Genomic DNA, 24,254 nt, shown 5'->3' with positions numbered 1-24,254 from the left:
TTTGAGCTTGTGAAGTACTATTTTAAAGTTAGGGATCAGAAGCAGAGAAGACTAAGGTCAAGCTCCACAAAGGTATTTAGGCTTGTAGCAGAGCGAAGAGTCACCGGCGCAACACCTCCTGCTGGTCGTCCTGGGAATTAGCTCAACTCCAACTTGGGCACGCCCTCTGCTGGCCAGTGTCTCACCTGCCTCAGGCCCCCATGTGCCTCCTGGACCCCCGTGTCCCCTTACCCTTGGGTTCTGCCCAGTGCCACACCCCCACATGCTGGGTCTCCCCTCCCAGGGGAACCCTCAACCCTCTAAACCCACCTTGCCTCAGTGGCTACTGCCAGTCATCATCTAGCCCCCTCACTGGAGCAACTGCAGTCTGTAAAGGCCACTCATCATTGGCCAGGGAGTCAGACCAGCTGCCTCTGCCTAACCCCAGACTGCATCTCTGCAACCCCAGTATCAGCTTTGGCCTTTAGCAAGGCCTACAGCCTGGGGATTTGCCAGCCTGGAGCTCCCCAGCTCCTCTTGCCTTTCCTCAGCACTGCTCTACTCCTGGTACCCTGAGCTCCCTGGCAGCCAGGTCCTTCTCCCTCCACAGCTAGAGAGAGCCTGAGCCCTTATAACAGGGCCAGGTGTGGCCTGATTGGGTCATGGCCCCAGCTGTGGCTGCCTCCCCAGTCAGCCTAACCTTTTTCCACCAGAGCGGGGTAACTGCCCCACTACAAGGCTTCTAACTTTCATTGATTTGTCTAAGGTCACAAACACACTTTGCAGCAGAAAGGGAGTTAAAGTCAAGTCTCCCAATGCTAGGGTTACCATACGTCCGGATTTTCCCGGACATGTCCGGCTTTTTGGGCTCCAAATCCCCGTCCGGGGAGAAAGCCCAAAAAGCCGGACATGTCCGGGAAAATCGGGACATGCCGGCTGGCGGTGCGGGTGCTCGGGGGTCGGGCCGGGGGCTCCGGGGCCTGGCCTGCGGTGCGGTGCCTGGCTGGGGGCTCCAAGGCCGGGCGCTCGGGGGCTCCGGCGGGGCTGGGCCGGGGGCTCCGGCGGGGCCGGGTCGGCAGGGCCAGGGGCTCCGGCGGGGCCGGGCCGGGGGCTCGGGGGCTCCACCGGGGCCGGGTCGGGTCGGCCGGGCCGGGGGCTCCGGCGGGGCCGGGTCGGGTCGGCCGGGCCGGGGGCTCCGGCGGGGCCGGGTCGGGTCGGGTCGGCCGGGCCGGGGGCTCCGGCGGGGCCGGGTCGGGTCGGCGGGGCTGGGTTGGCTGGGTCGGGTCGGCCGGGCCGGGGGCTCCGGCGGGGCCGGGTCGGGTCGGCAGGGCCAGGGGCTCCGGCGGGGCCGGGCCGGGCCAGGCCGGGTCGGGTCGGGTCGGCCGGGCCAGGGGCTCCGGCGGGGCCGGGCCGGGCCAGGCCGGGTCGGGTCGGGTCGGCCGGGCCGGGGGCTCCGGCGGGGCTGGGTCGGGTCGGCCGGGCCGGGGGCTCTGGCGGGGCCGGGCCGGGGGATCGGGGGCGCCAGCCGGGCCGGGGACTCAGGGCCGGGCCGGGGGTGGCACCCCAGGGCCGGGGACAGCCTGGGCCGCGCCTCCTCCCGCCACACTCCCCCTTACCTGCTTCAGGCTTCCCGTGACTCAAATGTTCGTGGGAAGCAGGGGAGGGGGCGGAGACTTTGGGGAGGGGGCGGAGTTGGGCGGGGGCGGGGCTGGGGGCGGGGCCGGGGCCCCGTGGAGTGTCCTCCTTTGGGAGGCACAAAATATGGTAACCCTACCCAATGCCCAGGCTAGTACCCTAACCACTGGACTGCACTTCCTCTGTAGGATAGTGCACTTTGTGTACATATACATAAAATGAATATTTATGAAGTGAACAATCAGTGCTGAAGTCATGATTTAGCCTTTGAACTCCCCGTTTCAAATGCTCAGTGTTAGGAGGTTTAAACTTTCAATATTTTAAAATAAAAATTAGACCAAGTAAGTGAAGTAACATTTTATTGAGCCAACTTCTGTGGGTGGAAGGGACGAGCTTTCAAGCCTCACAGACCTCTTCCTGAAGTCTGTGATTTAGGATGGGGGAGAATTACAGATAAAAGTACAGGCCCAACCATTTGCATGTGAGTCTGTTAGTTATGGGGCAGGTGTATGTAAACGAGCCACAGCTGCTTTCTAACAACGTATATGAGAATATGCACACTAGCCAGACTTTCTGCTGAGCTGGAACTCATTGTCTACTTTTAAAAACAACAGTGGGACCGTTAGATACTCTTCTCAGTATCTCAATTTGGTAAAAAAAAATATTCTCTAGGTCCACAGGCTTTCTAAAACCGCAATTGAGTTGCTCCATTTCCAACTGTGACTCTACTGCTATTTAAAAAAAAACCCAACCATATGGTATAAGAGGTAAGAAAATCAAGTAAATGAAACCCCAGGGAACGATAACAAAATGAAAAAGGCAACTTGGCCCAATCAAAATAAGAATCAAGGAATACCAACCTTGTTCAAAAAGAACTCTTTCTTCTCTTTATATATAAACATCCCAGTAGTTGAAGACTGAATAAGCACCCATCAGGAGACACAGGAAAAAGACTTCTAAACTGGAAACCTGAAAAGATGTGGGGTTCCCCCCACCTCCGAATAAGGGTGAAAAAGAAGTATAGACACAGTCTTACACTAAGAGTGGGTTTGCATGAGAGCTGATGGTGTCCTAATAGCAACATGAAGTATTGTCAAACAAGAAATGTATTTATGGAAATAAAGACAAACCCCCCACATTTGTTGTTAACCTCTCTGAATATCAGCACCTTGAGTCTCAGGAGGAGCCACCTCCTAAACTTTCCTGTTTTCACAGATCATCGGCGTCTCTTACTTTCCTGTCTTCTAATGTACATTGTGCCAGCTAAAGGGGTTGGATGGTTACAAGAAAATGAAAATAGAAAGGGAAAAGTTTGCTGACCAGAAAAAAAGGAGAGGAAGGAAAAGGGAGGACTTCCATCCCCTATAGGGTTCTACTTTCCCAATTCAGCTCCTGCTGAAAAGTATGCCTGTTATTTTCTCTAAGCTGCATTATTTAATTTAAGCACTGTCCACAGAGAAGGGCTTTGCAGCGGGGATGCTAATGCTACTAATGCTTTCCCCTCTCTCATTTCTGTTTGCACAGGAAAAACCTTTCATATGTGTTTGTGATAGAAGAAGAAATAAACAGGGCTATGTTAATTCAAGAACTATAGTTGCAGAGCATTTGCTAGAAGGTTGTTAATAGTATCATCTTATAAACCATTCAACCAAAGTATGGTATAAACCACAGCGGTCCTATAGCACAGCTTGGTTAAATAATTTAGATCACGGTTCATCGCTTTCTCTGTTCTGTTCAAGGGAACAATATTAGTTGAGTTGAGAGGAAGGTTGGTCTTGTGTTCAAGGCAGTGAGCTAGAACTGAAGAGGTTGGAGTTCAATTCCTGACTCTGCCCTTGTAGTAGAAATAATCATACTTAGAACCCTGCTTACATGAACTATGTTTAAATGTAGTTCTGGAGTGACTATGGGCAGGAACTAAATGCCTAGAAAATTGAAGGAAGAATAAAATAGTCCTGGCAAGATTATGTCTATCGGTGCACAAGGAGGGATGTGCAAGGGGAGAATTGGGGTCAGGCACAACAAGGTTGATCTGGTACCTCTGAAGTCAATGGGCACTGAATCAGACCCAGTGTGAAGTAACATAATCAAACCACATTATCTCCTGACAGACTTTCCTGAAAGTGTTCTAAGTTCTTAACCCTTCCTTTGCAATGCAGGAATCAATAGCTTTGAAGATGTTTTTCTAAAAAAGCAAACAAACAATGCTGTATTCAGCTAAAAAAAAAAATTGCCACTCATTTGACACTTAGCCATGTGCACACTTGGTAATTCTCTTCAGAGCTGCCTTTCACAATGATAATGCCATGAGATAATGCAGGCTCATAAAAAGTGGCTGCATTGTAAAACACCCTTCAACAAGTATTGTGAGGCATGAAATGAATGGCAGGAGTGGTTCGAAGTGGTGAGTGATAAGCACATTGCATGTTAGGGTTACCTGTGTTATGCTATAATTACACACCTAACTTGCAGGCTAATAATTAAACACAATTTTTGATTTTTAGCTTGTTGACATTGCTTCTCCTCTATTTTTCAAGGGCAATGGCAAACTGCATGATTCCGGGCAGTGGAGTATTTACACGCAGGTATACATATTTGTAACCCTGCAGCTTTTTAAGGAACTTACTCCAGCTTTTTGAGGAAATAACCTTTTTGGGGTATTTATTTAAACAAGGTTTTTCAGGTTTAAATAAACCTAGTTGAATAGGAGCAGTGCACGGTGGAGGCTGCAGAATTCCTCACCACAAGCTCTTTTCCCTTCCTTCACCCCTCCCATCCTTGGGAACTTGCTCGCCTACCCCAGCAGGAAGACGGCACAAACATTTCTGTAGCCTTGATGAATTCCAAGCTAGTCACACCCCAAATCTTCAGCCTGTTTGTGTGCGAGGGAGCTTTTTCAAAGTGGAATGTGCTTGATCTTTTCTCTGAAATGATAGTAACACAACGCTAAGAATGTAAAAGTTGCTATGCCAGGGGGGGAAAAAAACTACCTTCTCCTGTCTTTAGCAGTGGCTAATATCAAATGACTCTAAAGAGTGTGCACAATACTCATAATGCACGCAAGGCCTTATCTACATGAGAAAATTGGACCATTTTAAGATAACCTAATTTCTAAACCAATTTAATTAAATCAGTGCAAACCCCTGCTTGGGCACCCTTAATTGATTTATGTGACTGGCTGCCTAGGGTTACCATACGTCTGGATTTTCCCGGACATGTCCGGCTTTTTGGGCTTCAAATCCCCGTCCGGGGGGAAATCCCAAAAAGCCGGACACGTCCGAGAAAATCGGGACATGCGGGGCCGGCGGTGCTGGGCCGGGGGCCGGGGCCGGGCCGGCGGTGCTCGGCCGGGGGTTGGCTCGGGGCCGGCACCCCAGGGCCCGAGCCGACCCAGGCTGGAGACGCCGGGGGGGCCAGACTGGGCCGCGCCTCCTCCCCCCACCCTCCCCCCTTACCTGCTTCAGCTTCCCGCGAATCAAATGTTCGCGGGAAGCAGGGGAGGGGGTGGACTTTGGGGAAGGGGTGGAGTTGGGGCGGGGGCAGGGCTGGGGGCGTGGGTGGGGCCCCGTGGAGTGTCCTCTTTTTGGACACTCAAAATATGGTAACCCTAGACTGGCTTATTTTGTTTAGCTCAAACCAAGTAAATGAGTAGAGGTACTTGGGTCAACGGTGTTCTACTGAAGATGACATGCAGGAATTTGGTGCAGTATTTCTATATGCTCATAGGTCCTTGAATAGTTATTTTACAGTTTTTGCAGCAGCGCGGGTACTATGAGATTGTTATTCGGGTAAAGTCACACAGATTATTAATTTATTTTAAAAAAATGTATGCATTGATTTGAAGTAGGCTTTGCAGTCGGATGGGTTCTATGGGTATGCTAGTCCGCCCAAGGACCCTCTTCTGAGAGTGAATCTCTCCTCTTCTTGGCATGAACACCGAGCCTGAGCCTTAGTAACTTATTGTAACTTTACACTTACGTAACTAGAACTTTTATTACTCGTGTTATGACACAGTGGCCTTGATAGTCCAGATGGATATTGACTGACAATGACACTCCCTTGCAATAAACATTTTAAGGTGGCAAATTCCCTCAGTACAGCCTTTTCCTACCAGATTTCCTAGTAGCAGTCCTGCTAAAACTTTGCTGCTCAGTGTCTGGAAGCTGCTTCTGTCTTATTAAAGGTGCAGATTAGTATGGGCTGCTCTGTTCCTCCTGGATGCTGATGCTGATGTCTGTTGGATCCAGCACAGGCCTTGTACACTGCAAGACCAGGGCTCTATTTATCAGTAACATATTGTTTCTGCTGCCTGGAGCTCAGTCCAAAAGCAAATGCAGAATTCTAGAAACAGTGTACTTTCTGCCTGCAGTGAGAACCATTGCAGTCCTAAGCACAAGGCTAAGCTGCAATATGTATCAATAGCAGTAACAAAATTAGACTTTACTTTATACAAAGAATGCATTCTGTAAGATTCATACTAGTAAGTTAACCATGCTTCAGTGTCAGTAAAAGACGTGGCAAACACATCAGTATCTTATCAGCACTCAGCTGACAGTGCGACAAAGACATGGATATTTCGTGCAGAATTGTTATATACACACAGTCAAATAGATTCTACTTGGCTCCAAATGAGTACACAATTGGCACATTCATAGATATAGGAGCAGTGTAACTTTCAGTTTAAAGTCATTGTTTACCTTTTCTCTTGTGTTACTGGAATTAATTAGCTATTATCAAGCACTCCTCAAAGGGGTCTTGGGTTACATTTCTCGTGTTTTGTTTGCCCACGTTGTAATTGTTGATTTTATTTCTTGTGGGTAAAGATAAATGTGGGAGGGAAAGGGTGGGGGTCTACTGTAGACCACCAAAGCAGGAGAAGGTGATGCTTGAGCCATTTCTAGAGAAATAACAGAAATATCCAAAACACAAGACCTGGTAGTAATGAGAGGCTTACTACCCTGATATCTGTTGGAAAAGTCATACGGCAAAACACAAAATGTCCAATAAGTTCTTCAAATGTGTTGGGAACAACAAACTTGTTTCAGAAGGTGGAGGAAGTAACCAAGAGAGCAGACATTTTAGACTTGATTCTGACTAATAGGGAGGAATTGGTTGTGGCTCTGAAGGTGGAAGGCAACTTGGGTGAAAATTATCATGAAATTTTAGTCTTCCTGGTTCTCAGAAAAGGAAGGAGTGAGAATGCCAGTATAAGGACAGTTGATTTTAACAAACTCCTAGAACTCATGACTAAGGTCCCATGGGAAGAAAATCCTAATGGAAAAAGGAGTTCAGGACAGCTGGCAGTTTCTCAAAGAGACAATATTAAAGGCACTACAGCAAACTATTCTGATGCGAAGACAAGACAGTAAGAATAATAATAGTCTAGTAATAGTAAGAGGCCAGCATGGCTACATTAGGAACTCTTTAATTACTCGAAAATCAAGAAAGCATCCTACGAAAAGAGGGAACATGGATAAATTGCTAAGGATGAATACAAAAGAATAGCACAAGCATGTAGGGACAAAATCAGAAAGGCTAAGGAACACAATGAGTTATACCTAGCTAGGGACATAAAAAGCAGTAAGAAGATGCATTAAGAGGAAGGGGAAGAAAAGTATAGGTCCACTAGTTAGTAGGGAATGAGAGCTAATAATGGACAACACCAAGAAGGCTGAGGTGTTTAATGCCTATCTTGCTTCAGTTTTCACTAAAAAAAATTAATTATGACCAGATGCCTTACACAATTAATATCAACAACAAGCAGGAAGGAACACAAACCAGAATAAAGAAAGAACAGGTTAAAAAATGTTCAGACAAGTTAAATGTTTTCAAGTCAGCAGGGCCTGACAAAATTCACTATAGGGTACATAAGGAATTAGCTAAGCTCAGAACATGAGTGATTTTCTTTGAGAACTCATGGAGGATAGATGAGGTCCCAGAGAACTGGAGAAGGGCAAACATAGTATCTGTCTTTAAAAGAGGGAACAAAGACCTGGGAAATTATAGACCAGTCAGCCTCACTTTGATACCTGGAAAGATATTGAAATGAATTATTAAACAATCAATTTGTAAGCACCTAGAGTATAACAGTGATAAGTAATAGCCAACATGGATTTGTCAGGAACAAGTCTTGCCAAGCAAACCTAATTTCCTCTTTTGACAGGGTTTCTGTAGTAGATAGGGGCAAACTTTTATTTATGTAGACTTTTTATTTTTAGTAAACCTTTTGACACAGTCCAACATGACATTCTCATAAGCAAACTAGGGAAATGTGATCTAGATGAAATTACTATATGGTGCCTGCACAACTGGTTGAAAAACCATTCTCAAAGAGTAGTTATCAATTATTTGCTATTAAACCGTGAGGACATACCTAGTGGGGACCCTCAGGGGCCAGTCCTGGGTCTGGTACTATTCAATATTTTCATTAATGACTTGGATAATGGAGTGAAGAGGGTGTTTATAAAATTTGTAGTTGACAACAAGCTGGGAGGGATTGCCAGCACTTTGGAGGACAGGATTAGAATTCAAAATTACCTTGAGAAATTGAAGAATTGGTCTGAAATCAACAGGATGAAATTCAATAAAGACAAGTGCAAAGTACGACACTTAGGAAAGAAACATCAAATGCAATGGGGGAATAATAGGCTGGGTGGTAGTACTGCTGAAAAGGATCTGGGAGTTATAGTGGATCACAAATATGAGCCAACAATATAGTGCAGTTGCGCAAAAAAAAAAAGGCTAATGTCATTCTGGGGTGTATTAACAGGAGTGTCATACATAAGATATGAGAGATATAAATTCCATTCTACTTGGCACTGGTGAGACCTCAGCTGGTGTATTGTGTCCAGTTCTTGATGCCATATTTTTAAGATCTAGACAAATTGGACATAGTCCAGAGGCAAGCAACAAAAATGAAAAAAGGTTTAGAATTCTGACCTGTAAGGAAAGATTAAAAAAAACCCTGAATATGTTTAGTCTTGAGAAGAGAAGACTGAGGTGATGGGGAGCTGATAAGTCTCCAAATATGTTAAGGACTGTCATAAAGAGAACAGTGATCAATTGTTCTCTATGTTCACTGAAGGTAGGACAAGAAGTAATGTGCTTAATCTGCAGCAAAGAAGATTTAGCTTAAATATTATGGAAAGTTTTCTAACAATAAGGTACACGTATAGGTTGCCAAGGGAGTTTGTGGAATCTCCATCATTAGAGGTTTCTATAAACAGGATAGACAAGTATCAGGGGGTAGCCGTGTTAGTCTGTATCTACAAAAACAACAAAGAGTCTGGTGGCACCTTAAAGACTAACAGATTTATTTGGGCATAAGCTTTCGTGAGTAAAAACCTCACTTCTTCGGATGCAACAAACACCTCTGAAGGATGGTCTATGTATACTTGGTCCTGCTTCAGCATAGGGGGACAAACTAGGTGATCTCTTGAGGTCTCTTCCAGCCCTACATTTTTCTGATTCTATAATAGTGTGGTAGTGTTTGCTGATCTTGTTAAAATTCTGAATAAATGTCATCTTCTTTTTTTTTCAATTGTGTAGATGGGAATATGTTTCTCCTATAGAATAGGCTAGGTTTTCATCACATTGTGACCCACATATTTGAAAATATGGGCAGTCCTAGAAAATGTATGTGAAATTGCTGTTTGACCACATCAGAGGTGGGCCTGTTTGAGATAATTATATTAATGATTCTGGGTGTTTAAAAGGGTGATGTAATAACTGTCTATTGGATTTATGTTCATAATGGTGGGAAGATAGTGGGGATGTGTGCATTTTGGAAGTACCTTGGTATTCTGCCTCCTATTTCTTTAAATGTTCCGTGAGTTGGGTATAGAGGGATCATGATAATTTGTCCTTTTAATCTGCCTGTTTTCCTGCTATTTGATTTCAGACATAGATATGGCTTGCTATATGCTAATGTGTTCTGGTGTAGAGATAATATCATACTTAGAAATAGTTATAAAAAGCTTTGAAGGTTTAATTGTTGGAAAAGTGGTTCAAATGATTTGAAATCTAAAATGTTGATCTACTGTTGATAACTTTGTTTTTCTCATGGATTCTATAGAAGTGTCTGGGAAGCTAGAAATAATAACTAGACAGGACAAGGACGTTTCGATGCCCCATTTATTTTTCCTCCTGGAGTTTTCATTACACTGTTCTATTTGAAACATTGTGGAATAGGCAGTTGACACACGAGGTCCTTCCTGACATGGTACACTACCTACTTGAGACGGAGAGATATAGTTGCTTTTATTAAAACATTCATATTGATAGTATTTTCAGTGGGAGAAAGTTATATGGTCTTGTTTACAGAATTATACTGAACTAGGGGGCACTGTTTGACCTTTGGCAACCCTATCAGAGAAGACTCCAATGAGCAATCACCGGTTTTAATGTTGAAAAGGGGAACAAATCTCTTTAGTTCCTACATTAGTTGGGTGTGGGAGCATGGACCTAAGAGTCTGTTATGATTCAGACATGTTCTTCTCTCCTATCAGGCCTCATCCAAAGCAAATGTAAGTCAGTGGAAGAAATCCCATTGATTTCATGGGGTTTTGGATCAGGCCCATAAAATTTGTATAACCTGTTTAAAAACAGCAATTGTTTGTTGAAGGTTTTGTCAAAGGTTCAGTGTGGGTTTCTATTTATCTGGTGTCAGGCTCTCGTTCCTAATTATTGTCTAATTTCTGGGGTACCTCTTCAAGACTCAAAAGGCCAATAAGTAATTTTTAGGATTTAGTAGCATTTCTGCACCATTTCTTTCATTTTTTTTATGGAGCAAAAAGAGACATTGTTCCTGTTAGCGTTTCAAGATTCAGAATGGGCATAATGCATGATTATGGTCAACCAAGTTCATATGTCCAGCTGCTTCTGCTCCTGATAGCACAGAAGTAGAAAAACCAGTAGAAGTATCAAGAACCTGAATAAAATGTGCTAATGGTGTTCTTCCCTTCACTTTATAAAATAACATGTTTCTGTGCCCTACAATCCTAATCCAATGCCTTTCCAGTGACTTCAGTGAGCACCAGATCAGTACCCTGTGTGATAGGTTGCTGACTGAAAGGTCAAGTGTAGAGAAAATTTATACCTACAGGCTAACAAAAGTTGATATGCTTATGTAAGTATGGCATTAGCCACACCTTGCCTAGGTGTAACATACTTGTTTTCATTAATCCTGATTTACTAGGAATCACACAAATGAAAGCATCATAAACCAAGGTTTTCTACTCAGCATATCTTGGCTAATGAAAAATTATTATTTTTTAAATTGGTATGACATGTACAATTATTGTGTAAGGTATATAAGGTGCTCAGAATGGTTTAATCAAAAAAATAAGCTCTTTGGGGCACTGTCTGTTGTCTTTTTTCTTATAAAAACTCCCTGCGGCTAAAGCAAAAGGGAATAAGGGATATTGTTAAAATGAAAGCCTTACTTAATACTTTATGTTTTGGATACTTTAACTGTTTTCCCTTCTTTTCTGTACCATTAAGAAAAGTTTTTAAATATTTTAATGGTGTTTTTGCCATGGGACTAAGCAGGCTGAGGTCTCTGTATTCAAAAACCTGAACCCTGTTTGGTGGTTTAGTGTTATACAATGACAGGGTCATGTAAACACCTTTGACTCTCTGGGCCCATTTATTCCATAAATATTAATACAACAGGACTGCTACTTTAATATATATCTGGACAGCACCAAGCAGAATGGGGTTCTGACTACTGATTACTACTGTAATAATAATAATTAATACACATTCTCTTGTTTTTCTAGAACGTTATCAAGTGCAGGAAAAGAACTGAAGGATAATTTTCTGAAGGCATTGGCAGAAAGGGAGGAAGCCAACCGCAGTGGGAAAATGGCTGTGAGTACATTTGAGATCCTATAATAATAAATAGTTCTTCTTCGAGTGCTTGCTCATATCCATTCCATTAGGTGTGTGCGCGCCGCGTGCACGATCGTCGGAAGATTTTCTACCCTAGCAACACCGGCGGGTCGGCTGTGGAGCCCCCTAGAGCGGCGCCTTCATGGCGCTGAATATATACCCCAGCCGACCCGGCGCCCCCTCAGTTCCTTCTTACCGCCCCTGACGGTCGTTGGAACTGTGGAGCGCGGCATAGCTGTCCTCCACTCTCCCTAGCTTTGTTAGTTATTCGCAGTTGTAGTTATAGTTATAGTTCTAGTGTTTGTAGTTAAATAGTTAAATAGTTTTAAAGTTGTTATAGTTGTTATAGTAGTCCAGGGGACTAAGGGGGTCGTCTCCCCCTTTCTCCCCCGGCCGCGGGCCCGGGCTCATGCCCAAAGCTCCCGGCTTCAAGCAGTGCGCCTCCTGCGCTAAGCCTATGCCCACGAGCGACCCGCACGACTCCTGTCTGAAGTGCCTGGGAGAGTCCCACCAAACAGATAAGTGCAAGATCTGTAAGGCCTTCAGACCAAGGACCAAGAAAGAGCGGGACTTTCGGCTCCGGCAACTCCTGATGGAGGCGGCACTTAGTCCAGACACTCCCTCTACGAGCCAAGCCACGGCACCTAGCGCCTCGGTGCGCAGTGCCCCAGCAGCACCGGCAATGCCGACCGCGCGGGTGGTGTCGGACAAGCCTCCCCGGCACCGGACCTCGTCGGCACCGCAGCAAGTACCTCGACGCCGGTCATTATCCCCGGGGCATAAAAAAGCCCATAAGACGGGGACCTCCGTGCTGAAGGTGCCGGCTCCCCCAGTGCCGGGGGTAGAGCCGAATCCGCCGGTGGAGCACCGGAAACAGGTGCCTCCAGCACTGTCGACTCCGGCACCGAGGCCGTTGAGTCCGGTGCAGATAGCGTCTCCACCGAGACCGGAGATAATACAACTCCCATCGACTCCGGAGACCTTCGTGGCGGCGAGAGACTTGATAGCTCTCACAGAGCCGGCACCGCCTCAACCACTGGCACCGACGGCACCGTTGACTCGCCCGGTCCAGTCAGGGGGAAACCTGCCCTGATGCGCCCTCCATCGCAAGGGCTGGAACCTCGGCACCGGTCCAGGTCCCGAAGCAGGTCCCCATGCCGCTCGCAGTCCCGGCACCGAATATCACCTCGGCACCGGTCGTACTCGCGGCCAAGATCTTCGTCGCGGCACCGCTCTACGTCTCGGCACCGCTATGATCGTCGGCACCGATCAACGTCGAGACGTAGTTCTCGGCACCGCTACGGTCGACGCTCGACGTCGAGAGGCCGCTCCCGGCACCGGGCATACTCCAGGTCCTCGTCGAGGTCCAGATCCGGCTCCCGACACCGACGAGATCATCGGCACCGATCGCGGTCCAGGCACCGTTCGCCGGCACCGCGCAGAGATAGATCATCTCCGGACCGGCACCGTGCGGCACCGCAGCCCACGGGAATCGTCTCGTCTCTCTCGGCACCGCCATGGCCATCAAGATCGGTGTCTCGCTCCTCGGAGGACCTGTCGAGATCGGCATACCCCCCTCAAGGGCAAGCCGAGGAACGGAACTTGGGCCATTGGCAGGAGATGGCAGAGGACCACTCTCATGGCCCATCTCACTGGTCGTTTTGGACCCCGTGGGCGTACCACCAGGAGGAAGGGGCTCCAATACCATCGACCTCTCGCTCGGGTCACTCAGTTAGAAGGGTCCCGGAATCCACCATCTCTCGGCCTCCGCCAGGGGGCATGGAGGCTTCCGTGTCCACGCCACCCGACACCATAGATCCAAGTACAGGTGATGCTCCGGCCCAGGAGCAGGGGGATCAGGACCCTTCATTGGATCCAGTACCACCGGAGGCATCTTCCTCTTCCTCTCCGGATGAGGCAGTGGCGGGCACGTCATGTACAGGTCCCCCTCCGATAGATCTTCGGGCTCACCAGGATCTCCTGCGTAGGATGGCCCGTAATATGGACCTGCAGGCGGAGGAGATAGTGGAAGTGCAGGACCCTATCGTTAACATCCTCGGAGCGGATGCCCCATCGAGGGTGGCGTTACCCCTGATCCGCACGATACAAACCAATGCGGATACGATATGGCAAACTCCTGCCTCTATCCCACCCACAGCGAGAGGGGTGGAAAGGAAATACTTTGTCCCGTCTAAGGACTATGGGTACTTGTACACCCACCCCCAACCGTGTTCACTGGTGGTGGCATCAGTGAACGCAAGAGAGCGCCACGGTCAGCAGGCTGCAGCGCCTAAATCAAAGGAGGCTAAGCGGCTCGATTTGTTTGGCCGTAAGGTTTACTCAGCCGGAGGGCTGCAACTTAGAGCGGCGAACCAGCAGGCGCTCCTGAGCCGCTACAACTTCAACTCCTGGAACTCTATGGGGAAGTTTAAGGAGTTGATTCCCCAAGAGTCCAGGGAGGAGTTTGGAGCCATGGTAGAGGAGGGTAAGAAGGTGGCTCGGACCTCCTTGCAAGCCTCCTTGGACATAGCGGACTCGGCTGCGAGGACCATGGCTTCGGGTATCGCTATGCGGAGGATATCCTGGCTTCAGGTTTCGGGGTTGCCCCCGGAGCTGCAGCAAACCCTACAGGATCTGCCCTTTGAGGGACATGGATTGTTCTCGGACAAGACGGACTCTCGCCTGCAGAGCCTCAAGGACTCGAGAACAATCATGCGCTCCCTGGGGATGCATGTTGTGGGCCCTCAGCGCAGACCATTTAGGCCGCAGCCTCAGCGCTTCTACCCCCCCCCCCCCGCCTCGTCAGAGACAGGACTCGACCCGGAGGCGAGGGCGAGGTGGTAGAAGAAGGTGGACCGGCCCTCAACCCGGCCAAAACCAAGGGCCACCTAGACCACCTTCAGGCCCCAGGCAGAACTTTTGAAGGTGCGGTCGAGGACGGCGCCCCAGTCATCCCCCAGGATCCAGCCCCCTCCTTCCGGGATCGCCTCTCCCACTTCCACCGTGCTTGGTCCCTTATAACTTCGGACCGCTGGGTCCTCCGCACGGTGGAGAAGGGATACGCTATCCAGTTTTCTTCTATCCCCCCCTCCCACCCCCCTTCCCCGTCCCTCTTCAGGGACCCTTCTCACGAGCATCTTCTTATACAGGAGGTTTCTACGCTCCTGGCCATGGGGGCCATAGAGGAGGTTCCGACAGAGTTAAGGGGCAGGGGATTTTATTCCCGTTACTTCCTGATCCCCAAGTCCAAAGGAGGTCTGCGGCCCATCTTGGACTTGCGCGGACTCAACAAATTCGTAGTAAAGTTGAAGTTCCGCATGGTCTCTTTGGGGGCCATTATCCCTTCCCTCGATCCTGGAGACTGGTTCGCCGCCCTCGACATGAAAGACGCATACTTTCACATCTCAATTTACCCACCTCACAGACGCTTCCTGCGATTCGTGGTAAACACGGTGCACTACCAATTTGCAGTCCTTCCTTTCGGCCTATCCTCGGCCCCAAGAGTGTTCACGAAATGTATGGCTGTCGTGGCAGCGTACCTTCGTCGGCAGGAGATACAGGTGTTCCCGTACCTAGACGACTGGCTGGTACGCGGTCGCACCAAAGAGCAAGTTCAAGCTCACGTCCACAGAATAGTGCACACATTCAACGAGTTGGGCATCCTACTCAACAAGGACAAATCCACTCTAGAACCTACCCAGAGAATAGATTTCATCGGCGCAGTTCTAGACTCCAGACGTGCACAAGCCATCCTGCCAGACAACCGCTTTGGCACCATCACGAGCCTCATTCAAGGGCTACAGGCCTTCCCAACTACCACGGTGAGGTCGTGCCTTACCCTGCTGGGTCACATGGCTTCCTGCACGTACGTAACCAGGCATGCCAGACTTCGGCTTCGCCCACTCCAGACCTGGGTGTCATCAATATACCGTCCACATCGGGACAGCCTGAACATGGTGGTCACGGTCCCGAACTCGGTCCTGACCTCCCTCACCTGGTGGCTAGATCACAATGTGGTCTGCGAGGGGATCCCTTTTCACACCCCACAACCCTCTCTGCATCTGGTCACAGACGCTTCATCTCTGGGTTGGGGCGCCCATCTCAACGAACACCATACCCAGGGCCTGTGGACTGCACCCCAGTTAGCCCTGCACATCAATGTTCGGGAGCTGATGGCGGTGCGCCTGGCGTGCCAGGCATTTCTCAATCAACTACGTGGCCGTTGTGTGTTAGTTCTCATCGACAACACCACGGCCATGTTTTACATCAACAAGCAAGGAGGAGCACGTTCGTCAGTTCTATGCCAAGAGGCCATTCGCCTGTGGGACTTCTGCATCGCCCACTCAATCCATCTCACAGCATCGTTCCTCCCTGGAGTCCAGAACACTCTAGCGGACCGACTCAGCAGGTCCTTCCAGACGCACGAGTGGTCTATCCGTCCGGACATCATACATTCCATCTTCCAGAAGTGGGGGTTTCCCCAGATAGACCTGTTTGCATCGCGAGACAACAGGAAGTGCCACGTGTTCTGCTCCCTACAAGGTCGAGCTCCGGGCTCCCTCTCGGATGCATTTCTCCTTCCCTGGAAAGACCACCTGTTTTATGCCTTCCCTCCGTTTCCTCTGGTCCACAAGGTACTGCTCAAATTGCGCAGAGACCAGGCACACGTAATTCTGATCGCTCCAGCGTGGCCGAGACAACATTGGTACACCACACTGTTGGAACTCTCGGTTCAGACACCGATCCCGCTTCCATTATGTCCGGATCTCATCTCTCAGGACCACGGCCGGCTGCGTCACCCCGACCTGCAATCACTCCACCTCACAGCGTGGCTGCTCCATGGTTCACCCAGGCAGAGCGGCAATGCTCGCACTCTGTCCGACAGATTCTGCTGAGCAGTAGGAAGCCCTCAACACGAGCCACGTATTTGGCCAAGTGGAAGCGGTTCTCCTGTTGGTGCGAACAACGAGCCACGTCCCCGTTACAGGCACCTATTCCTCTCATATTGGAATATCTCCTCTCCCTAAAACAGCAAGGGTTGGCGATATCTTCAATTAGAGTTCACCTGGCCGCTATATCAGCCTTTCACCCAGGGGAACTCACGTCCTCGGTATTCTCTAACCCGATGGTCGTTAGATTCCTCAAGGGCTTAGACCGGACGTACCCACAACAGCGTCATTCCGTCCCGACGTGGGACCTCAATCTGGTTCTCTCCAAACTCACAGGTCCTCCATTCGAACCACTAGCCACCTGTTCACTTTTGTACCTATCCTGGAAGACAGCCTTCCTCGTAGCCATCACCTCAGCAAGGCGCATTTCTGAACTCAGGGCGCTTACATCCGAGCCCCCTTATACAGTTTTCCATAAGGATAAAGTGCAGCTTCGTCCACATCCTGCCTTTCTCCCTAAGGTGGTTTCTCCATTTCATATCAACCAGGACATATTTCTTCCGTTTTTTCACCCTAAACCACATGCTACTCGCCAGGATCAACGTTTGCATTCCCTGGACGTACGCAGGGCCCTGGCCTTCTATATTGACCGCACAAAGCACTTTAGAAAGACGACGCAACTCTTCGTTGCAGTGGCCGACCGAATGAAAGGCTCACCGGTCTCCTCACAACGCCTATCCTCCTGGATTACGTCTTGCATCCGGACTTGCTATGACCTGGCAGGTGTCTCTGCACCGCACCTCACCGCTCACTCCACGAGGGCCCAAGCTTCCTCGACTGCTTTCCTGGCACATGTTCCGATCCAGGACATTTGTAGAGCGGCGGTTTGGTCATCAGTCCACACGTTTACAGCTCACTATGCACTAGTGCAGCAGTCCAGGGACGATGCTGCATTCGGATCAGCGGTTTTGCACACAGCAATGTCTCACTCCGACCCCACCACCTAAGTTGGGCTTGGGAGTCACCTAATGGAATGGATATGAGCAAGCACTCGAAGAAGAAAAGACGGTTACTCACCGTTGTAACTGTTGTTCTTCGAGATGTGTTGCTCATATCCATTCCAAACCCGCCCCCCGTCCCCACTGTCGGAGTAGCCGGCAAGAAGGAACTGAGGGGGCGCCGGGTCGGCTGGGGTATATATTCAGCGCCATGAAGGCGCCGCTCTAGGGGGCTCCACAGCCGACCCGCCGGTGTTGCTAGGGTAGAAAATCTTCCGACGATCGTGCACGCGGCGCGCACACACCTAATGGAATGGATATGAGCAACACATCTCGAAGAACAACAGTTACAACGGTGAGTAACCGTCTTTTTGAAAGATTACATTTAAAGCTACCATCTTTACCTTGTAGCACATATTGCATTTTCCATTAAAACATCTATTAGCGTAATTTATAGCAAAACTATTTTTTTCCTCGAGTAATGCATTTTAAAAGTTCTGTTTGGGAGAGGTTCCCTGAGGACTGGAAAGTGACAAATGATACCGTAGGTCTGTTTTTGACAAAATGCATGAAAAGACAAACCAGGAATCTACAGACAGGTACATCTACAGACAGGTATTGGTGGAGCGAATCTTGGAAACCATACAAACGGATGTAATAGGAGAACACCTAGAGAAGTACATTTTGATTTTGGATATTTGTTAAGGATTTAGGCACCAATATTGTGGCTGCTTAAGCACACACATAACATTACAGACATGTGAATGCTGTGGCTCCCTTATTGAGCGGGGCATCACTCTATGATGACATTACACCAATGCTGTGGAATCTACTGCCCACTGGCCTCCAAGAGAATTTAGTGTTGGTTATGACCTATAAAGCCCTATATGACATGGGACCAGCGTACCCGAAGGATTGCCTCTCAACCCGGGCCGTACTGCCACAGTTGTAGTCCGATGAAGTGCCCAAACCGGGTCTCGCTCATAAAAGAGAGAAGGTGACTGGCAGAGCATTTTCTGTAGGGGCTCCAGGACTCTGGAATATGACTCCCCCTTTGGTCCAGAAAAATTGAATTTGGTGACCTTCCAGGCGTGCTGCAAAAGACATCTGTTTGATAGGAATTTTGGAGAAGGCTGAGGGTATGCTTCCCATAACATTGAAGAAGTAGAAAGGAGTTTTTGTAGGTGGCTGGCTGGCTGAGTTCCCGTGAAATTATTTCTCTAATACTGCTGGGATTTTATTGTATTATTAATGATGTTAAGATGCTTAGAGCCTTGGATAGGCATCTTTTTATATTTTTAAATCAAAATAAATAAATAGTCTCATTGACTCATGTAAAATGCACAAGTTTGCAGAACTGGGGCTTAACTTAGGTCATGCTTAACTTACCCATTAGAATTCTTTGACAATTCGATTGCCTTCGCCAATCAGGGAAATGATAATATATTTTGATTTTCCAAAAACTCTTGATAAAATTACACATCTGAGATTAATGGTTGAGCTAAAGAGGCATGTAAGACTTGATTAGAATGTTTCCGGGAGGAATGATGAGAAATAATGGAACGAAACTGAGCAAGGGAAATTTATGCTAGATATCACAAAAGATTTCCTAACCGTAATTTAGTTAGACTGTGGGAACTGGTGGAATCCTTTTCACTAGACTTAGATGAGATAGAGCACTCTGGAATACTGTCAGGGGAACAATCCTGTAATGTCAGATGACAGATTGGAAAATTGAATAGGACTTTTCTGTCTCTAAATTCTATTCTAGCCCTATATTTTTTTGCTGGCCCTCATTCTCATATCTTTCCCTTTGTCAAAGAGAAAAAAAAGTTAGAGAAGATACCTATATATTTCCTTTAATCTCCTCTTTTTCTTTTCCTCCACTCTCTCTAGCCTTATCCATAAAAATGCAAACAAATGCACTAATAAAATATTGTTCAGCAGAGAGGTAAGTAGGAATTGACAAAGTTTTGGTAACAGGAGAGACACCCCTCCCCCCCAAATTTGGAAACTTGTCTAGATTCTCTAAACCTTGTGGGTCTTAGTGCAGTTTACAGGCTGTTGGAGATTTTCACCGAAGCAAGGATCCTCAGACTATGGTATATGAGCGTTTACCTCACAACAGTTTTTTAAGAAGACGGTGTATAAACAAATAAAGTTTGGGATCCACTGTGCTACAGCAAATTGGACCAAACTGAGTAACAGCAGGACTGGATTTGTCACACTATCAGTTTTTCTCACAATTTGTGTAGGCCTGTTTTCAGAGTTAGTACTGCAAAGTAATGAGTTATCAATAGTCATCATGTAGCAATATCTGTTAGACCAGAATACTGATGCATACTATTCTATATGAATCTAGTTGAGGAGAAGAAGATCCTTCATACTTGGCTTGATTCATGTTTGCTAGCTTTGTTATGTAGGAGAGTAAGATCTGCTTGTAATGAGTTCACATCACTTAACTCTTTGTGGCACAACTGGACTGATGAGACAATAAAGACTACACTGGTTTTGCTGCTGCATATGGACTGAAATTATGCTTTTTCATCCCTCCTATGTGGGACATTGAGAGTTATTTGATTCTGTGCTCACAGTGACACTAGATTCCCTCTCCTTGTGTTAAAACAATTCTGCAAAAATAACATTGGCTTTATGAGAGGTTGCAGTGATTTTGATCTTCTTCCCTGACTCTGGTTGCTTTTGAAGCTGATCAGACAAACGGTAAATATATACAGTATATTCTTTTTTCCCCTCCACCTCTCATAATTAAAGTAAAAGCGTATCTATATTTTTCTCCTATGCAGTTCTGGGATCCATATCTGCTTTTTTTATGGCTAGCTAATTAGCCACTAGAATTTGCAGAGGAAATGTTGCTGAAAATGTGGTTCTAAAACCTATGTGAGCAAGCTTTCTCCTGAGGCTTCAAACACCTTGTGGTTTCAGCTGGTTGAGAAGTACCATGGGAAAAGTGTTTCTTGTGGTATTTAAGGATTTCCTAGCAGAAAAGGTCCAGGAAAAGGCAACAAAAATGGTTAGGTGTGCGGCTCAATTTACATATGATGAAAGATTGGAAAAAATAGGTTGATTTAGTGTGAAAAAGAAAAGAATTAAGAGATTTATTTGAGGCATTGAATATTATAAAAGGAATTCAGTAGTTAATAATAGTTCCTACCTCTTTTCATCTGTAGTGCTCTTTTCATCAAAGTTCTTTACAAAGGAGGTCAATATCATCATCCCCATTTTACAGATGGGGAAACTGAGGTACAGAGTGGCATGACTTGCCTGAGATCATCCAGCAGACCAGTGGCCCCAATATCTTTTTGCCTACTGAAAGAAACAGCTACCTTAAAAATGTGCTTCAGAAGTTACAGGATAAGTGCCCATCTTGGAATCTTCTTTTTATAAAAACAGTAATAAAGCGGGAGTTTTACAAGCTCATGTTAAAGTCTTTGTTCAAATCTAACCTATAATACAAGGAAGAGGGTCACTAGACAAAATTAATGACAGGCCTAGTAAATTTAAAGCTGGAAATAAATATAGACGGCTCTCGAGAATTAATTACCAGAGAAGGGTATAGACTTAAACCATAACTGGGTTTGAAAAGGACTGAATAAATTCCTGACTGAACATAACATTGTAATTATACTTGCTAATAGTGTTGAATCTTATGTGTGTAAGCTGACTCATGTGAGGATGATCAGGGAAGAGTTTTCCCATGTGTATAGCACTGAATAATTGACTCGATAAATTATGGAGATTTTTTTTTGTCTTTCTCTGAAGTTTTTGGTATTGGCTGTTTCACTTAATAAACAAATGATTTGAACCAGTCTGGCAATTACTATTTGCCATTACTGTGGCTGAATGGGCATAGCTCCATGGATGTCTGTTGCACTGATGTCTACAACGCAATGCCAGTTTTCATTGGCAGAAGTATCTGGCCTTATGTTTCTATTAAAACAATTAGTGCAGGGGTGCACAATTCTTCACTGAGCTGCAAAACATTACCAAAATGTTTCCAAACCTGCAGGAAGGTTTGATCCTTATGTTTGATCCAAACCAGTTTGCCGAGAGTTTGGAAAGTCCACTTCCCCAGAGCGAATAGGAAGCTTTCCTGGGAACATGCCATTGCCTTCTATGGAATCTAAACTTTTATCTAAAGAAAACAAATTTGAGCAATTATGATTGTGAAGAAACCTTCCAGACATGACCTGAATGTGAGTGATTTACTGATTCTTCCTAAAGCCAAGTCTTCACTGCAAAAGGCTGCGTGTGTTTATACTGAGTTAGCTAATTAGAAATACCTAGCTCTAGTTTTACCATGAGGTGGCTAATTGTAGTGAACCCCAAGTGGGAGTTATAGGGTTGTATCCATATACACCCCCTTTTTTTTTTTGCAGTGAAAACATAGCCTAAGTCTGCAGAAAGACAACTCCAGCACTGTTAATTATGGGTAGGTATGAAGGATGGCTGCTCATGTTAGGAAAAAGATGGGATCTGGTAATTGTCCCATATGAGACAACTGATGAGGGAAGGGCTGACCATTTATGTGAGAAGCTGCCACTCCCACCCCTTGGAACAGTGGTTACTGTGGGGACCCCAGTTGCCCTAGCCAAGCAGAGGATTTTGTCAAGGTGGGGGTGGAAAGATTGCATGCCTCCCTCCCACATAATCTTCTGCTGGGGTGGCAGGAGCTTTCTTCCTGGACATTGCTCTCTGCTTGGGAGGCTGGTCGCAGTGGGGAGGCTCCCTCTCCCCAATACAAGAGTCCTCTGTTAGGGTGGGAGACATGGGATCCACCACGACTGATCCTCAGACTATCTGTGGCCTCCTTATTCCTCGTTTTTTGGAGGCCTAGACTCTAGTCTAGGAGGAGGGAAATCTTATCCCCTTACTACCCTAGCCAGACTTTTGAGGGCAAAGGGAGTCACAAGAGGGATCCTGCTACAGCAGAGAACTCTTTGTAGTCTGTGTAGGGGGTCAAGTATCAGGGGGTAGCCGTGCTAGTCTGTATCTACAAAAACAACAAGGAGTCTGGTGGCACCTTAAAGACTAACAGATTTATTTGGGCATAAGCTTTCGTGAGTAAAAACCTCACTTCTTCGGATGCATAGAGTGAAAGTTACAGATGCAGGCATTATATACTGACACATGGAGAGCAGGGAGTTACTTCGCAAGTGGAGAACCAGTGTTGACAGGGCCAATTCAATCAGGGTGGATGTAGTCCACTCCCAATAATAGATGAGGAGGTGTCAATTCCAGGAGAGGAAAAGCTGCTTCTGTAATGAGCCAGCCACTCCCAGTCCCTATTCAAGCCCAGATTAATGGTGTTGAATTTGCAAATGAATTTTAGTTCTGCTGTTTCTCTTTGAAGTCTGTTTCTGAAGTTTTTTTGTTCAATGATAGTGACTTTTAAATCTGTAATAGAATGACCAGGGAGATTGAAGTGTTCACCTACTGGCTTATGTATGTTACCATTCCTGATGTCCGATTTGTGTCCATTTATTCTTTTGTGGAGGGACTGTCCGGTTTGGCCAATGTACATGGCAAAGGGGCATTGCTGGCACATGATGGCATATATAACATTAGTGGATGTGCAGGTGAATGAGCCCTTGATGGTGTGGCTGATGTGGTTGGGTCCTCTGATGCTGTTGCCAGAGTAGATATGGGGACAGAGTAGGCAACGAGGTTTGCTACAGGGATAGGTTCCTGGGTTGGTGTTTCTGTGGTGTGGTGTGTAGTTGCTGGTGAGTATTTGCTTCAGGTTGGGGGGTTGTCTGTAAGCGAGGACTAGCCTGCCTCCCAAGGTCTGTGAGAGTGAGGGATCATTTTCCAGGATAGATCGTGGATAATGCGCTGGAGAGGTTTTAGCTGGGGGCTGTATGTGATGGCCAGTGGTGTTCTGTTATTGTCCTTGTTGGGCCTGTCCTGTAGTAGGTGATTTCTGGGTACCCGTCTTGCTCTGTCAATCTGTTTCCTCACTTCCCCAGGTGGGCAACAGTATCAATTGGTTTAATGTGAGAAGGTTCCTGATATTCATTCATTGGGGGAGAGCATTGATTGATTTAGTGTTGGGTGGAGCTTAGCATTAATTCAAGAGCCAGAGGGAGACTGTAGCCGTGTTAGTCTGTATCTACAAAAACAACAAGGAGTCTGGTGGCACCTTAAAGACTAACAGATTTATTAGGGCATAAGCTTTCGTGAGTAAAAACCTCACTTCTTCGGTCCGAAGAAGTGAGGTTTTTACTCACGAAAGCTTATGCCCTAATAAATCTGTTAGTCTTTAAGGTGCCACCAGACTCCTTGTTGTTTTTGTAGAGGGAGACTGGGGTCTCCTGGCCCAAGCAAAAGGTGGAACTCAACCATCAGGTGACTAGTCAGGAGGAGGTGTAGTTCAGGGAACTGGTGTATTTTGGCCTGGTGAGTAGCCTTAAATTTTAAGTAGATTTTTCAAGCCCTGGATTTGCCCACTCCTTGTGATAACAACACTAAAGGTTCTTTCCAGTATTGCAGGACCCATCCTGCCTCCTCTGTGCTGACTTGGTTTCATTCTCTGCTCATCTGCTCTGTAGACTGTTTATCATATACACTACACACAGAACAATGGAATGGAGAGAAGAGCAAGAGCATCACAGCAATATGAGATAGGCCTTAAGCATTCCCCTGGTATTACCGCTCTGGATAATGAGATGATATGCTTAAATACGTTAGCTAGAATGTGATCCAGACCCTAAAAAAAGTGTTCCACCAAAATGGAGACATCTGGTCTCAGTTTCAGATACCCCCTGCAATTATATGATTGGTGGACCTCTAAAATGGCCTCTGGTTATATATAGAGAGTCGCTGGAACTGTGAATACTATTCA

At 46.9% G+C, this 24,254-nt stretch overlaps 1 protein-coding gene across 1 annotated transcript in view; it reads left to right on the top strand.

Annotated features, from left to right (window-relative positions):
• Nucleotides 1–24,254, top strand: part of CFAP299 (cilia and flagella associated protein 299) — a 401,426-nt gene that overhangs the window by 137,173 nt on the left and 239,999 nt on the right. Inside the window, exon 3 of the mRNA XM_054028791.1 lies at nucleotides 11,394–11,484. Within this exon, the coding sequence (XP_053884766.1) occupies nucleotides 11,394–11,484 (91 nt within the window). The remainder of the gene's footprint in view (nucleotides 1–11,393; nucleotides 11,485–24,254) is intronic.

This window comes from Malaclemys terrapin, chromosome 5, assembly GCF_027887155.1.
Source record: "Malaclemys terrapin pileata isolate rMalTer1 chromosome 5, rMalTer1.hap1, whole genome shotgun sequence".
NCBI lineage: Eukaryota > Metazoa > Chordata > Testudines > Emydidae > Malaclemys > Malaclemys terrapin.
This window is presented reverse-complemented; position numbering and strand designations above follow the sequence as displayed.